This window comes from Schistocerca cancellata, chromosome 11, assembly GCF_023864275.1.
Source record: "Schistocerca cancellata isolate TAMUIC-IGC-003103 chromosome 11, iqSchCanc2.1, whole genome shotgun sequence".
Lineage (NCBI taxonomy): Eukaryota > Metazoa > Arthropoda > Insecta > Orthoptera > Acrididae > Schistocerca > Schistocerca cancellata.
Window position 1 is genome coordinate 117,765,931 of NC_064636.1, and position 17,433 is coordinate 117,783,363.

General features: G+C 37.2%; 1 protein-coding gene across 1 annotated transcript in view; it reads right to left on the minus strand.

Moving 5' to 3' along the window:
• Positions 1–17,433, minus strand: part of LOC126108299 (zinc finger protein 117-like) — a 161,179-nt gene that overhangs the window by 36,832 nt on the left and 106,914 nt on the right. Inside the window, exons 5-6 of the mRNA XM_049913521.1 lie at positions 10,587–10,624; positions 978–2,400 (exon numbers count right to left, since the gene is read on the minus strand). Of these exons, the coding sequence (XP_049769478.1) occupies positions 978–2,400; positions 10,587–10,624 (1,461 nt within the window). The remainder of the gene's footprint in view (positions 1–977; positions 2,401–10,586; positions 10,625–17,433) is intronic.

The window sequence follows — 17,433 nt, forward strand, 5'->3', positions numbered from 1 at the left end:
GCATACTTGCCACCATCAGTTATTTCCTAATGGATGCAGATAATTGATCACACAAATAGCATTACTATTAAGGAGGCATACCTCAATAATATGTTTGCATAATCAAGAGATTTTTGTATCTTTGTCCATTCTTGAGATAAATATCCTACATTATGAATGTGTAATAAACACATTTCTGCTGTCGCCTGGGTAGTGGATACAGCTTCATGAAGATTGAAATGGCAGTTTCTTTCAAATAATTAGCAGCATACTAGTATATTCTCTTGAAGGATATGGGGTCCTGATAACTGCACAGAACTTCTACTCAAACGAGTAAAATATATCTCTCAATGCACAAATTTCGGGTAGCCCAATCATTAAGGCATGGACCATTTGCAACCAAAAAAAAATCACAATTGTGCGCATCATATGTTGTATTTAGTATCTAACTTCTTCGAATGTGAAGCTGCGGAAATGTATTTGTCATATTTTTTTGTGACCCCTCTGTAGCACATGTGAACAATTTTCATAAAACACGTGTGGCGTTCTATGAACATGTGTAGATCTACAGTCCTCAACAATACTTTGAGTGGTCTCTATGTAGTGTGTATTAATTTGTGTTTCCTGTGACTGCCCCAATGAGTAAAAGATTTTCCACAAATACTACATTTGTAGGGTCTCTTTCCACTGTGTATTAACTTGTGGGCCTTGAGATAACTCAATACATTAAATGATTTACCACAAGTATCACATTTGTGGGGTCTCTCTCCTGTGTGTATTAATAAATGGGTCTTAAGATTGCAAGACTGAGTAAATGATTTTCCACAGACATCGCAATTGTGTGGTCTCCGTCCAGTGTGTATTAATTCGTGTTTCTTGAGATTGCCCGACAGAGTAAATGATTTTCCACAGACATCGCATTTGTGTGGTCTCTGTCCAGTGTGTATTAATTCATGTTGCTTGAGACCGCCCCTTTCAATAAACGATTTAGCACACACAACGCATTTGTGGGGTCTCTTTCCTGTGTGTATTAATTCGTGTTTCTTGAGACTGCTCGACTGAGTAAATGATTTTCCACAGACATCGCAATTGTGTGGTCTCTGTCCAGTGTGTATTAATTCATGTTGCTTCAGATTGCCCGACTGAGTAAACGATTTTCCACAGACATCGCATTTGTGGGGTCTCTGTCCAGTGTGTATTAATTCATGTTTCTTGAGACTGCCCCTTTCTGTAAAAGATTTTGCACACACATCGCATTTGTGTGGTCTCTTTCCTGTGTGTTTTAAAATATGGGTCTTGAGACTGCCCGACTGAGTAAATGATTTTCCACAGACATTGCAACTGTGTGGTCTCTGTCCAGTGTGTATTAATTCGTGTTGCTTGAGATTGCCCGACTGAGTAAATGATTTTCCACAGACATCGCATTTGTGGGGTCTCTGTCCAGTGTGTATTAATTCATGTTTCATGAGACTGCCCCTTACAGTAAACGATTTTGCACACACATCGCATTTGTGTGGTCTCTTTCCTGTGTGTTTTAAAATATGGGTCTTGAGACTGCCCGGGTGAGTGAATGATTTTCCACAGACACCGCATTTGTGTGGTCTCTGTCCAGTGTGTATTAATTCATGGTGCTTCAGATTGCAGCTTTCAGTAAACGATTTTCCACAAACATCGCATTCGTGGGGTCTCTCTCCAGTGTGTATTAATCGTTGTTTCTTAAGATTGCATAACTGAGTAAACATTTTACCACAAACATCACATTTGTGATGTCTCTTTGCACTTAGCACAGTGTGGACATGAACATGGTCACTTTGACATAAAATTCCACAGTCATTACATCTTTTGAGTTTCTCTTCAGCTTCTTTCACAGTATGTGTATTACATATGTCTTTAAATGATTTTTTAAAAGTTTTCCTGGGTACCTTGCACGAAGGGGGCTCCTCAGTCTGTTCCACAATTCCTTCTTGTACACACTCTAAGGAGATATTGTTTTCATGATCACTGCATTCAAGTTTCTTAGTGTTGGTAGCAGATAATGCTTGGTCACCCTCCTTCATTCTCAAATGTTCTTTCAAGCAGTCATCAGTGGGCAATACCTCACCACATGACTTACACACAAATGCAGGTGCCTGCACACCGTCAATGTGGATGAAAATATGCATTATGAGTCTGTATTTTGAAGGGAAGCTCTGTAGGCAGAAACTACAGTTAAACTTATGGAATTCCTTTTCCCTGATGCTACAACTTAATCTTGTGCCACATGAGCCATCTTCTTGTGAAGTCTGTATTTTGGTATAGTTGTGAGACACACTGAAATCTGTTGACTTCTCTGCATATATCTCCAGCTTGTCATTGACTAATCCTTGATGTAATGTTTCTTGATATGAAATGTCACAGCTGTCACCAGCACTTTGAATGAAACTGAGGAAGGAGGAAAGACGTGTGAAATGTTGATTTACACAATACAAAATAATATTTCACCATCCACAAAATTGGGGCTTATAAACCAAAAGATAAAAATGCATGGCCTTGACAGATAACTTATTCGGTAAATGTGATTTAAAATTGTCATGACAATCTACCAGAATGATAGAATTTTCCTAATATGAAACATTTTTATAAAGCAAATGATCACAGGAAATTGAATAACGCCCAGTCTCATTCAGTGCTGACTAGGTTCCTTTATTCTCTAGTAGATTCTATTATTAAAAGTCTTGCAGTATTTTTAAAATACTGTTCTACAATCTTTTACACCAAATTATTACATTTATTAGAAATAATATCCTCTAGCTTTTGACATAAAAGTATCCACCAAAAGATAAAGGGAAACAAAAAATAGGAGTAATCTATGATTTTAAAATAAAAACCAATCACTCTTTCCATGTGGATTTTTCTTTGTTTTGGAGGACAGTTTAGACTTTGGGTAGAAATTCTTAAAACCACCAATGATCAATCTATTTCTGAAAGCAATAAAGCATGGCATTTTATTTGACTCCAAATTAATCACCAACTACCACCAACATCACATTTCTTAATGGCTAGGTGGTATGGCCATCAACCATGTGGACAACACCTATACATATATAAGAAATAATGTCAGGTCAATAAATGAAGGAACACATACATAAATTTCCAGACTGATGAACAAATGTGAATGACACACACAAATTATTCCAACATTACACATGTATTGCTAGCAACACAGCTTACATGTAGCCCTTTGTAATTGACATACTGTCTGGCAGGGAGGATGCCAATGTAGTTACAGCCTCCCATTCAGAATTATCTTTACAACTACTCAATATCTGGTCCCCTGGAGTTCCAAAACATCCTTGACTGAATCAAACAAACGTATCAATAGTGACATCAGCATGAATCATGTACAGCGAATCCTACCATTGTCTTCTGAGAACAAGTAATTGTAGTAGGTGAATGGTCCATCCTTGTGATATCTGGGTCCAATCATTCCTTCTGCAGCTACCCCTTTCCATCACAATGAAAATGGACATCTTTGAGCTTCCCAATGAGGTCATTTGGGTGTGGATATGGCTGTGGGTGGGTAGGAGCATGCACATACTTCTGTGTTATTATTCTATCCTAATTGCTGCTTTTGACTGTTTTGCTTTTTGATGGATATATGGTTTCAAGTAACCAATGACAGTCAGAAGTTACAGTTTGCTTTTATCAAAAACTGTAACTTTGCTGCAGAAGATGTCTGTGCAAAGAAACATACTAAGAAATATTTCAGTCATCAGTTCGGTCATACAGGTTAGCCTTAAAAGCTCTGAACAAAATGATCATGATCTCAATTGTGCTGCAGATTGTTGATTGCTGTTTTCTCAGATATACTGCAGATCACATAGTTGTGGTAAGGTTAGGACACGAGTTTGTTTCAATGCTACAAAACCTGTCACCTGTCACCTGCCACATTTTAGTCATAGGTCACTTAAAATCAGCTGTGTTTGTGTATTGCCTATAACCAAGCAATGTAGCTGGTAGTGGATGTAGCAATATTGCAGTGGCAAGTGACACACATAAGCTATCAAGTAGTTTTAATCAGACTACAGTAAAAGCTATTTTCTATGTGATTAATAAAAACCTTTGCAGTTAATCACTACATTGCGTAGAACAGTTATACACTGTGTCAATAATGCCATACACCAGAAAACGTTCTGTAAGAGAAACTTCTGTCTAAAATCTCCAGACACTAAGTTAATGTAGAATATTGTATCCCACTGACTACAGTACTGCATGCTGAATTTTTTTTAAAAAAAAAAAAAAAAAAAAAAAAAACACCTTTTCAGTATGCCCTATGTAGGTATATTACTTACACAGTTGCTTCCACATAGGCCATATTATAAGAGTAGATGCCCGGTGTGCCCATTATCAAAGTGGCTGGAAACACCTCCCACTTTCAAAGCTTACAGATGACATAGATGGCAGGCACTGCCTTTGGCCAAACACTCCTATCAACACTTATACAAGGAGGACACAGCCACAATTACACACTGTTCCAACATATTATCTGATTAGGGAAAGGCAGCGTATTCCAGCCATTCACATTCTCAGGATGGAGCAATATCCTTCAAATGTACACTGGATGTGAGTCCTCAGTTTCTTGGATTCTACAGACCAGGTGTGGCACATGCTGATAGAATTTTTCTTGTCATTTGGCTTACTGTTGGTGATGGCCACCTTACAGTAATTATTGTGCAATGTATCATTTTCCCCTGGGTTCAGTAGAAGCAGCACAATTGCTTTCTCACATAAAGCTGAGATTTTCCTACTAGTTCAGCTGTTATGTAGCACTATTTGAAAATAATAAGTCATTTCTAGGTTTCTTGTGGCATTACATCAACATTGTCTGAGCTACCTCCTTTTCTCCCCTCTACTGTTAAGGTTTGTTCCTGCCTGATACAGGAGTTTCATGGGCTATCACAACGATAATAAATCCTCCTCATTGCTACTCATATTTTTTTTACCCAGATCACAAAGGAAACGATGTAGACAGCTGTTCTGTGCTAAATATTCACTGTAGATGAACAACATTGGAACTATCACCAAGCTTTGCAGATGGTGAATACTGTGGGTTGACACTTACTTCCACAACAGGGCAAGTGCACCAACAGTGTGGTGAATCTACCTTGCAATAATCATAGCCTGGCAAGATGTAAGCATTTTTGAATATCAGCAGATGGTAAAACAATCCTCTGTTTGCTCTATGTGGTACCCACCTCAGTGACCTCCTTTTGACATGCGTATGTGTGTAGGTTACAATTATAATTAAGCAGGATTAGAGATTAGTTGTGAGAAAACAAATAACTGTGCTGAAGTAAATTCTAGCACTTGTATTTGGGAGACATAGCTCATCTCACAACCCACCAGGAGATGCTGGCATTACACCTGCATATTGCTTACATTAATATTTCCTACAAATGAAATGGCTGGCAAAATTTTAGGATAATATTAGCAATGCTTCTTGCAAAGAGGATTTTGGCAGATCAAAACAAAATCTAATGTTATCATTGAGTAACTCCCCTAAGAATTCATACAGCTAGTGTCTGATCTCAGTCCTCACATAGCCTCACTTATGCCACACACACACAGCAAAAACACAGGTTGTCCACTCAGCAATCCTTACCCACAGTGGCAACCAGTCAGATACTGTGCCCTGACAGCATGGGAGTATTGAAACATTTACTGAGTGACTCACGTGAAATACTGTGACCATCTACAAATAAAAAGTTTCATTTACTTCACATGTGCTATCGAACTATGAATGTTCCATTGCAGTATAGAAGTAATTAAATCAATGATAAGCTTTTGTGTCATTACTAAAATTGATTTGGGAGATGACAATTTTAGGGTTTTCACTGTGGAACTTGGTGGTTCCAACACAAAACCATCAATGTTTGTATCTAGGGGCTGAGTCCACTTGTGATTCATGGGATAGGGTATTTGTACCTGATGCTCTGGAAGCATCAAGTCTCATTATTTTGACAGTTGTTATTTCATTTATGTTTTTCCTCCAATGAGTATGGTGGTGGCTTTAGGTTTCAAGTATTTTCTATCTTGTTCTGTTGGGATAGAGTAGAACATCAAGAAACACCCCCATCAGCTGCCACAACCCCCAAGTCACCATCAAATGTGTTCTTTAAGACTTTGCTAGTGAATGTTCCAACACTGAATATACCAATATGTCTCATTGGAACCACCTTCCCATAATAAAAGTGAGTGACACGCAGATATCCTAGTCTATTGCTGTACAGTCATGGTTCAAGTTGGTACAACTGTTGCAACACTTATGTTCCTGATTCATGTGCAGCTTTCTGGTATTTCTCATGGAGTTCTTGTCCCTTAAATGACACAGTACAACAAAGCTTGTGCTATTTGGGATTTATGGCATCATCTCAAAGCTGATTACATGAGCAGTTACACATACTGTTAACCCTTATGAACTTGGGTTTAATATTATACCTTTTAACTGCAGCTTACCATTTTAGTTATTCATAATTTTCCTCAAGTATGTGTTGCCTCATTTCTACCAGCCAATCCTCATTCCTGTGTAACTTCCAAAAAATAACTTATGATAACCAATAACTTACTAAAGTATGTAGTGAGAATATATGATATTAAGTGTACAATTAAAAAGTCTATCGGCATCTCCACGGCACAATGTCATGATTTCCTAATTTTGTGACTTCTTGGTAATACGTAAATTATTTCACATGTTTCAGATGTGTGGCACCCACTTACCATATGAAACATTTATCTTAGCAAAGTGAAGTGACATGCATGCCTTAACAAAACAGACAGACACATAAAGTACATAAAACTGCAATGGAAGGATATCTAGGGAGGGTCCACACACTAACATGTGGTTAATGAAGATGGATGGCAGGTCTTTCTAGTAGTAAAGGTACCAGCCACCCCCATACCATATGCTAGCTTGCAGAGTATCTATGTAGATGTAAATGCAGAATGGTTTGGATGATTATACAATTTGGTCTTGTACCATTAGCCAACAAGACCTTGCTATGTTAGTACTGTGAACAGCTAAAAGCAAGGGGAACTACACCTGTTATAACCACATGCTGCTCTGCTGTATAGTTTAATTATCATGACATCCAATTGGGTAAAATATTCCAGAAGCAATATAGTCTCCCAATAAGATCTCTGGGAGGGGGCTACACTCGTGGATATAATCAGGTGAAATAAACAATATCGCTGCAAGTCAGAGTGTAAAAAGTGAAGTCCCTTGATTGATTCGGTGAGTCGGAGAACATGAAATGAGAAATGGATAAATTGAAGTTTGATATGGTGGGAATTCGTGTGGTGCATGGGAGGAAAAACAACATTTCTGGTCAGGTGAATACAGAGAAAAGAAGGGTAATGCACCGGTAGAAGTTATTATAAATATGAATATAGAAATGTAGGTAAACTATAATGAACAGTATTGTTGACTCAGTTTCATAGCCAAGACAGATAAAAGGCAAAACTATCCACAAATGTACAGGCACATTTAATTACTAGCTGTCAATTATAAAGAACTTAAAAGAATGTATCAGCCTTTACCTAGATAAAATTTTGAAGTGGTGCAAGGATTGCCCGCTAGTTTCAAACATTTTGACTAAAAATAGTGTATTTCACAAAAGGGAGAAAAGTAGTATCCTATCACTACTCTCATATATTCTTGAGTGTAGCAATATGTGGAGATACCAAATGGAATCATCACATTGGTTCAATTGTAGGTACAGCACTCAGTCCATTGCTACGATACCAGAGAATCCATTGCTAGGATACCGCAGAAATCCAATTCTTTCAAAACAACTGTGTGACTCACCTCAGAACATTGCTGAGGGGTGTGTGATGCTTATCATATAGGCCTAACCAGAGATATTGATCTCTTATTTCACAGTGCTTCGCAAGGAACAGGTTTACATCTAGACACAGCAGTCACACTCGTCTGTGAGCATTTACTAGGTGAAAAATGGTAAATGTTTACCATGGATATACACAGCAAATGCAGAATTGAAGTTTTTCCTAAAATGATTTTGCAACCTCATCAGTCCAGCCTTCCTACACAACAGGTCAAGTGGCTACTACAGATCAAACACCAAAAAGGCATAGCTACAATTTGGGATGAGAACATCTTGTGACAGGAAAAAAGAGCTTTACTGAGCACAAAGGAAGATCTGATTGTGCACTACAGACAGAGTAGCAGAATATTTCACTATCACAGTTTGTTGTCTTCTGAAGTAGGTAGAGCTCTCTCTACCTTGCACAAGATAATCAGGTCCAATGAGTTATTCATCCCTTGCTCTTACTTCCAGTCAGTATTGTTGTGGTTTACAGAATAAGAATACTAGGAAAATTATTAACACAAAGTTTAACTGTCCATCCACACTGTGCCCCCTTGTATACCTACTGATAACATTTGTCCTGTAATTTCCCTCTAATTCTGTGATGACAATAGTTTCCTCCAATGTTCTGAGCACAACTGATCAATATTCATTTTACTGTCATGGTCAGATAAATCACTATCAGTTTTGCTCCCATATCAGCCAAATTTGCAATGTGTGCACTAAGTCCTTTTGGGCAATTGTACTGTGTTAGATTTCCCATATTCAGACATAGGGGATTCTAGGTGTCTTTGGTTAGTAGCTTCTCACAAGTCACAAAAGATGACTCACCAGTTAAGTCTTCATGGCCTTACTAAAGCTGACTACAGCTGCTTTATGATATTTAAGAACATGATGGTGGCCTGTAAACTGTGAATACAACAAGCTTGTTTCCCAATCCACATTGCTGACACAGTAATCAAAGAGTTGTTCACTCAAACATTCATTAATCTGAAGGGGCTGAAACTTGACTCCAGGTTTTGGATATATAACCACTCATCCTTTCCTCTTACTTGTTCTACATGGCAGGACATTAGCCTGTACCCATCACATTGAATTTGTATGACTTCCATGTCATATTCAATTAGAATAGTTAGCATTATACAGCTGCTGACACCTCACCTGCACTTTTGTATAAAATAAGTACACTCCTTTATTAAAGAACAGACACACAAACCAGCTGTTTTATAGAATGTGTTACTAACATAACTGCTTTGTAATATTTTTACTTATCAATAATAATGAACCATCATGTATATTTCAACCATCAGGCTTAACATGAACTCACTTAAGGTGAACACTTGCTTAACACCAGCAGAATATCAGTACTGGCAGTGATGTACATGATATTGTACAATGTTTTACTGGTTAACAAATTTCAGTCAGCATGAATTACTAACTGTGTTTTAGTCTGTAGCACCATTACATTTTTCATTAAACCTGAATTGTCAATGTTTTTCTTTTTTCCTAATGTTCCTCTAGCTGACCTTTGTGCATAACATTGCTCAACAATCACCATCAACAAGGAAAACAATTGTGACACAAACAGCGTGGAAAACTAGATTCCATCAACAAGTGCAATTCCATGGTGAGATGTGCTTTTATATTCTTTAAATAGAGCCAGTAGTAGTAACACTGAGTTCCAAGAAGTGAAAGGGTTGTCATGCTGTAGGAAGCACAAAGCATAGATAAGCAAGTGAAACTAAAAATTCTGCAGGAAGCAGAATATGATGTATTGAAAAACAGCACAATTGGAAGAAGGTTTAGACTCAGCAAACCTACATTATCTACACTACTTAAATGTAATGTTCTTAATTCTGCTGCTCTGTGTTCCAGGTGCATGCTGAAGTGACTTCACAGTGTTATGTATGAAGATGCTGAACTTATACTTTTACAGTGCTTCAGCTATATGTGCACCTCCAATGTGGCAATAAGTGGAAATATAATTGAGTGAACAACAAATGAGACTGCAGAAAATTTAGGCATTCAAAACAGACATCAATTGTTTTGTTTGTTGCCTGTGTAAGTTCCAAAATAGAAGCCTAATTTCATGCTCAGTGATAGGCAATGAAATGAATAAAGTTGATGAAGAAGGGGCATGCATTGGTTGCATGAATTTGACCAAGTGAGAGAAAAGTTTGCTGTATCTTATGCCAGAAATGTGGACAAAACTAGTATTTCTTTACAACTTCTGCCAAGTCAAACCCACAAAACAAAAGGTGACATGTGGCATCGTGGGATCAGCGGTAAACAGCATTCTTGGGTGATCAGTAAATATGAGAAACTGATATGTTTTAAGAACATAAAATTAATGCTTCACCTTGTATCTACTCTCATTATTGGAAAGCTTGGATTGACAATTAATCATAAATGGCTTTTTTGTTCTGTTTGTGCAGTTATTGCAAACCACTGTTATAAATGGGACTGCTATATTTTGTAATATTTTAAAGCATCTTTTTAATCTTCTGCAATAACAGAATAGTAGCTATAGTAGTGTTTTCTCTGATAATATGCATAATGTTGCTGTAATCAGTATATACTGCAAATGGTTAATATATAGAAAAAATAGAACTCCAAAAACAGAACTTTTTGAAAATAACTTATGGCATTTTGGTCCCTAGGGATTATTGTTTGTTTTCCTTTCACATGGAGTAACTAAAAATTTATACTGCTCAAAAAATTCTGCAGTGAAGAATAAAAACGTACCTTAAATTATCAGATGCATTTCTTATTGAGGCTGCCACCTGAAATAGTACAAAGAATTACTGGTGATTTAAAACTGATGAAACAGTAAATAAATAAAATTGTATTAACACCCACTAATATCTGAATGTTCCAAAGAATACTTGGAAATAGTATTATCAAAAAGAGACACTACATAAATGTAGCACTTATTGAATAAAATTATAGGTAAAAATTAACACTTCATTTCAGCACTTTGTTTTTAGCTGTGTAAGTAACTATAGAAACATTGACTTATTTGAAAACAAATTTCCTACTTGATACTTCAAAATTAAATGCCTGAAATACCTTTCACCTCTCGTGCACATACAGTTAGGCGAAGTACCAGAGAAAAATGTAAAAAATCGTCCGATTTTTACTGATGAAACTGGCAAAGGAAAGAACTGAAGAAATATCTATCTGAACTGCTATTAAATGTATTTTTTTCACAACTGGAGCATTCAATATTATGCCATTCTCTTGAGATAGCTCACTGCATGGAACATCAAAGTTGTTGAATGTCCCATCAGTTTCATCTACAGAGTAAATTCAGGAGTACAGCTTGACATGAAAGCTATAGGAATTATTACATGAAGTGGTTTTATTTTATAGGCATATAAATGACAAAGATTTGTGTAGTATCATAAATAGGAAATAAACAACATGGTCAACATGAGGACAGTGTTCTCTCCAAATGAAAGAATGTGCTTTCATACATTTCACAGCAGGGGAGGGATTAATACAACTGCAGATAAATTCAGGTAGCCAGTTATAAACAGCCAGTATACAATGAATAAATATGAAGAAGCAATCAGAATGTGGACAGCTACAACAGCACTCAAACAAGTTTGTTACTGGAGCCTAGCAGAAAACCTTTAACATAAAGGATAATCCAGAAATTCAGTCAGCAAACCCGAAGATGATCACCTAATGAGAAACGTGTCAGATTAAACAAACTATTTCACAATAACAAGAAAGACCGAGTCATCTCTAACAGTAAGATGAATTAAGGTAACAATATCAATTAATTGATATCTAAAAAATAACTGCACTGAAAATGAGTAATAACAAAGACAAGGATAATGTATTGTGAATTGGAAAGAGAAACCATTTCTTCGTGGTGGTCATGATTTGTTATTCAAATTATGTAATTTAATGAAGCAACACTTTCATGTTATTAATGAGAAATGTAATCAGTACAGCAAGGAACTTCAGAACACATGAAATTTTGACAAATAGAAATAACAGAAGGTTTCAAGATAGATGCAAAGGAAACTATCCAGAGAAAAAAATCATTTTTCACCAGGATGGAGCATCACCACACTGGCACCTGCATGAAAGAGCACTTCTTAACAATAAGCTGCCTTATTGATGTATCAGCCATAAGGGGCATACACATCTCACATTCACCTGCCGACCTTGAATTTTGTCTGATCTCACAGTATGTCATTCTTTTGTCGGGGTTTGTGGAAGGCTCCATCTATTTGCCTTGCCATGCAGTAACTTAAGGTTCACTAAATAAAAAAAAAACTTTGAGCACAAGAACTCCAAATGTGTTTCAATAAGTATGGGCCAAGTCTATTGCCTCAATGTTTGTTGCGTGTCCAGTTGAAGGAACAGTGAACTTTTGTCAAAAGTGAATGAAAACACTGAACTTAAACCAAATTGTGAAAAGTACCCTATTACACATGCATGCATATAGAAGATGTACTCGTGATAAACTGAATGGTTCTTCTGCAAATAAAAGCTTTATAGCTATACATCTGAACATAAAGTTATCCTACATTTGTATCTTTATTCGTATCCAGGATATAAACTTTTTGGAACCTACACACGATCTGGTTACACAGCTATCACATCCCTTTCAGTTAAATAGGGTAAACTTACTCTGTTTTCTTGTGCTGAATTTATTTCTTAATTTTTTTATTTCATTCACAAATTTAATTTCTCTTTCAGTGTGAAATCACACTGTAGCCTGTATCCTGGTCAGAGAGAGGGTGGGAAGGGTAGTTATTCATTCATTCATTCATTCACTCATTCTTGGATCTACACATTGTATTTCACAAATCATATTGTCTAGAGGGTTGCAGAATGTGACACGTTGCATATTAAAAAGCAGAAGCTGCTACTGCAGATTACTTCTGTGAAGTCTACTGACAATCAGTTACCTATGACTACTGCTAATCTCCTCACACTGATAATTATGGGAGATGTTTCCAGATTACATTATTATCATGATTACTATTTCATACATTAACTTTTAAGAGATAGTGTCTAAATTAAATTTTTTTTTCCTATTCCTACATCCTTCCAAATTTCTTTACATACACAATGTGGATACTTTTGATCAAACACCCCTAAAAACATTGGTTTTTCATATGAGGTGCCTTGTGCTGTTACCTACTGCCAGGTACTCCATATCAGTGAACTCTGTAGTCATCAGACATCATGAGAGAGCAGAATGGGGCACTCTGCAGAACCCACAGACTTTGAACTTGGTCAGGTGATTGGGTATCACTTATTTCATATGTCTGTATGCCACATTTCCGCACTCCTAAGCGTACTTAGGTCCACTGTTTCCGATGTGGTAGTGAAGTGGGAATGTGGAGGGGCACATACAGCACACAAGAGTACAGGCTGATCTTGTTTCTTGACTTACAGAAACTGCTGACAGTTGGAGGGGGCCGTAATGTGTAACGGGCAGACATCTATACAGATCATCACACAGGAATTCCAGACTTCATTATTCACTGAAGGAATTATGATTGTTAGGTGGGAGGTGAGAAAACTTATATTTCACCGTCGAGCACTTGCTCATAAGCCACACATGACGCAGGTAAATTCCAAATGATGACTCGCCTGGTGTAAGGAGTGGAACCATTGCACAATTGAACAGTGGAAAATTGTTCTGTGGAATGAAGAATCACAGTACATGATGTGGTGACCTAATGGCAGGATGTGGGTATGGCAAATACCTAGTGAACATCACCTACCAGTGTGTGTAGTGCCAACAGTAAAATTCGGAGGTGATTCTGGTGTTATGGTGTCAATGTTTTTCATGGAGGGTGTTTGCACCCTTTGTTGTGTTGTGTGATGCTATCACAGCACATGCCTACATTTATGTTTTAAGCACCTTCTTGCTTCCCACTGTTGAAGACCAATTTGGGGATGGCAATTGCAACTGTCAACAGAATTGAGCACGTGTTCATAATGCACGGGCAATGGCGGAGGGGTTACACGACAATAACATCCCTGTAATGGACTGGCCTGCACAGAGACCTGACCTGAATCCTTTAGAATACCTCTGGGATGTTTTGCAATGCTGACTGTGCCAGGCTTCACTGACAGACATCGATACCTCTCCTCAGTGCAACACCTGTTAAGAATCGGCTGCCATTCCCCAAGAAACATTCCAGCACCTGATTGAACATATGCTTGTGAGAATGAAACCTGTCACCATGGATAAGGATGGGCCAACACCATATTCAATTCCAGCATTACTGATCGAGGGCGCCACGAATTTTTATGCCATATGTCTGGATACTTTTGATCACATAGTGTATGTTCTCTGTGGTCTCTCTTGTGGTCTTCCAAACATTTATATCCATTTCTGTTTTCCATGTGTTGCTGTTTAAGTATGTTTCATGGTCCTTAACTCTTTTTCGATTTATTATGTTATCTTGTGAGAGTCCAACTTCTTCTGTACCTATGACTAATTTTGGATTGCTTTTGCTAGTGCTTGCTACCTCAGAGATCTGCCTTGTGAGCCTGTCGACGGTCATCCTGTGATGCATCCACAAAATTTTATCACTTTTTATCTAAAGCTGTCTCTTATTGTTTCTGTCTGTCTATAAATCTCTCTAAAGGGACTCCATATCCAAATTCTTTCACAGAAAACTGGTCCAAATATTTACCTGAGAATTTTTCTTTCCTGCTTCCCAACCAGTCATTTTTGTTTGACCATGAATCACAGTACTTTCTGCAGGAAAGGGTTATTCCAGTAGTAGTTCTCAAATAGATTTTTTGTTATAATGACTCCATATCAGCTGACAAGCTTTTGAGCCAGAAAATCCAGAAGTTAGGTTTGACAGTAAGTGAGGACCTCACTTTTGAAAGACTGAAGATTTTGAACAGTGTGATCCCAAGCCTTCAGCTGCAAAACATGTGGACAAACGATGGCAGGATAATGGTGAAGAACTAAAATAGTAATGATCAGTCTGCAAGGCAGATCAACTGGAGTGTCTGGACTTTAGAAGCTAAAAAAATTGACAACTCTTATTGCCCTAATTTTGCATGTTTACTTTCAGGTCTTTATTTTGCAAAGAAACAATTTGTTTTACTAATATATTTAAAACAGTTTCCCCTCTTATTTTTATCTGTTTGTCTATGATTATTTTTAGTACTAATTTTCTGCTCAATTCTCATAACTCCAATACCAATACTATTCATTAATTCACTATTACTTCAATATGCTCACAAGGCTCTGATTCAGATGAAAATTTACAGTCTTATTTCTACTTTAATAATTTATCATCATATTACTGTGGTTACTCATCATTAGGACCAACAATAAGACAGCAGTCTGTCATTCCATTTATCTTGCTTTCAATATTGTTGTGCATAGATTATTCTAGCTCTGTTCAGGAACTTTCTCTTCCTGTCTTCAGTTGACCATTCACTGACCAGTGCAAAGTGTGGTGGCCTTGGCCACAAAACCTCCCTCCTCCTGGAGATATCTCCCACTTTCACTTCAAGGAACCTTGCTCCCCTACCATAACGCACTCTGGTATGCTTTGTGCTCATAACCTCACTGGCCTAAAGTCACTACTATCTAGTATCTTCATGAGCCTTGTAGCTAAATGCACTAAACATCATACTGCACACGCAAATGTTCGATCTCTGCCACCTCATCATAACGAAGTCTGTCACATATTTCAAGACACGGACCTACATCTGATACTTCCGTCAGAGATGTGGCTCCAACCAACTATGTCCGCAAGTTCTGTAAATCGAGAAGACCACATCTTTTTAAGACACAACAGATGTAACTGACAACTGGGTGGAGTAGGGGCATACACATGCTCTGATTTATCACATAATGTACTTACACAAATCCAACAATCATGAAGATAAACAAGAGGAATATGTTCATAGAGATCACATCCATTAACAGAAAGTCACCAATGTGTGTCCTCTAGAAACGTCCTGAAGTACCCAGGTTTGGCTGCTTTTAACTTGCTCTTTGAACTGACATGGGAGCACATAATTACCCTCCACCCAGATCTTCCTCTTTTCTCAAAATTCTTACAAGGTGAAGGCTTCTTAAATTTCCTTTCCATGGAACTCACTATAGCAGAAAGCTATCTTGTACATTTATAAACCCTTTTTATACCTGCCACTGTTATTGTTGTCATTACTACTGTTACCACCACCACATTAGTGGCAACAGCTGTAATACTACTAGTACTGTCATTATTAACTTTATTAGTTCATAGTCAGTATTACTTACATTGCCACTTCAGACACTAATATCATTTCAATACTATTTGTCATATTAAAATTGTTGTTTCTTAGGTAACAATGATGTATGTGGGAAACCCTGGTCCAATGCAAAAGAGAACCTGATGGCCCTTGACAGAATAGGATAAATAAATAAATATGTCTTGGTGATTGGATGATCTCTCCTGGATATTTAATGTATGTATCTTGTGACACTTCCTCATACCAAGTTATAATGGAGAGATTATCTGTAGGCTTCCTGTCCATTACTGAGTTTTCTCACAGATGATTTGTAGACTAGTTTTCTTTCACATTTTGTGAAGATTCTCCAGGACAAGTTTGGCTTCTATATAGTATCTTAGAACAGTGAGTGTCTACAAAAGTCATACACCTCATGTTAATTCTCTGCTCTTTCTTAATTTCGATTTGGATTCCCTTATCTCCTTCCCCTATGTCTTCATAACTTTTTCGGAATTATTTTAAATTTGAGTGGATCGTGGATCTCTGGCTGCACACTGTTGTGCATTTCAAATACTTCTGAAATTTCTCCAATCAGTTTAATGTCTAGTGTTGTACCCATTTATGTCTATTGGATAACTGCCACTGTTTTCCTGTCAATTTTGAATTCCTCTGACATACTGAATCAAGTCTTTTTCTGTCAAATCATAAGCTTTTCTGACACTTGGCATACGTTGCCACAGTATTTACACATCGTCATCTTTGCAAAATTGACTTTGGTTCCCATATCTGTTCTCTACACGATTGCATTTGCAAAATCGTGCCTTATACTCTCCTATTAATAGGCCTACTTGTTCATCGAGTTGCCTTCACAGGCCTTTTTAAGGAATTTTGGACATAACTGGATGCAGTGAAATTCCCTGTAATTATTCAGACAGGTTTTATCTCATTTTTATTAAGAGGATCAATTAATGCACATTTCCAGTAATTTTTTTCACTTTCACAAATGTTTAACATAATTCTGCCAGTTGTTTGTGTGAGATTACTGTTGCTCAGTATCCGTATCTCCATACTACTTCTATGAGTTTCTGTCTTCTGCACATGACTTGTTATTTTGCAAAGTACTTATTTCCTTCAGTTCCTCAACAGATGATTTTTAATCAGAATTGTTTTGCTTCCAAAACTAATTGTTCTTTCAGAGGCACACAGTCGAGAACTGAGCGAAAGTAATAGAAAAAAATTGTTATTTTTATGTTGGTTTCAAGTGACCCAATTTACACTTTTTTTATAGGCTTGAACATTCTTTTGTATACTTTTAAGAATTCCTGCCATTTTCTGGGGTTTGTTACCATTTAAGGTTTCCAATGCTTTTCCC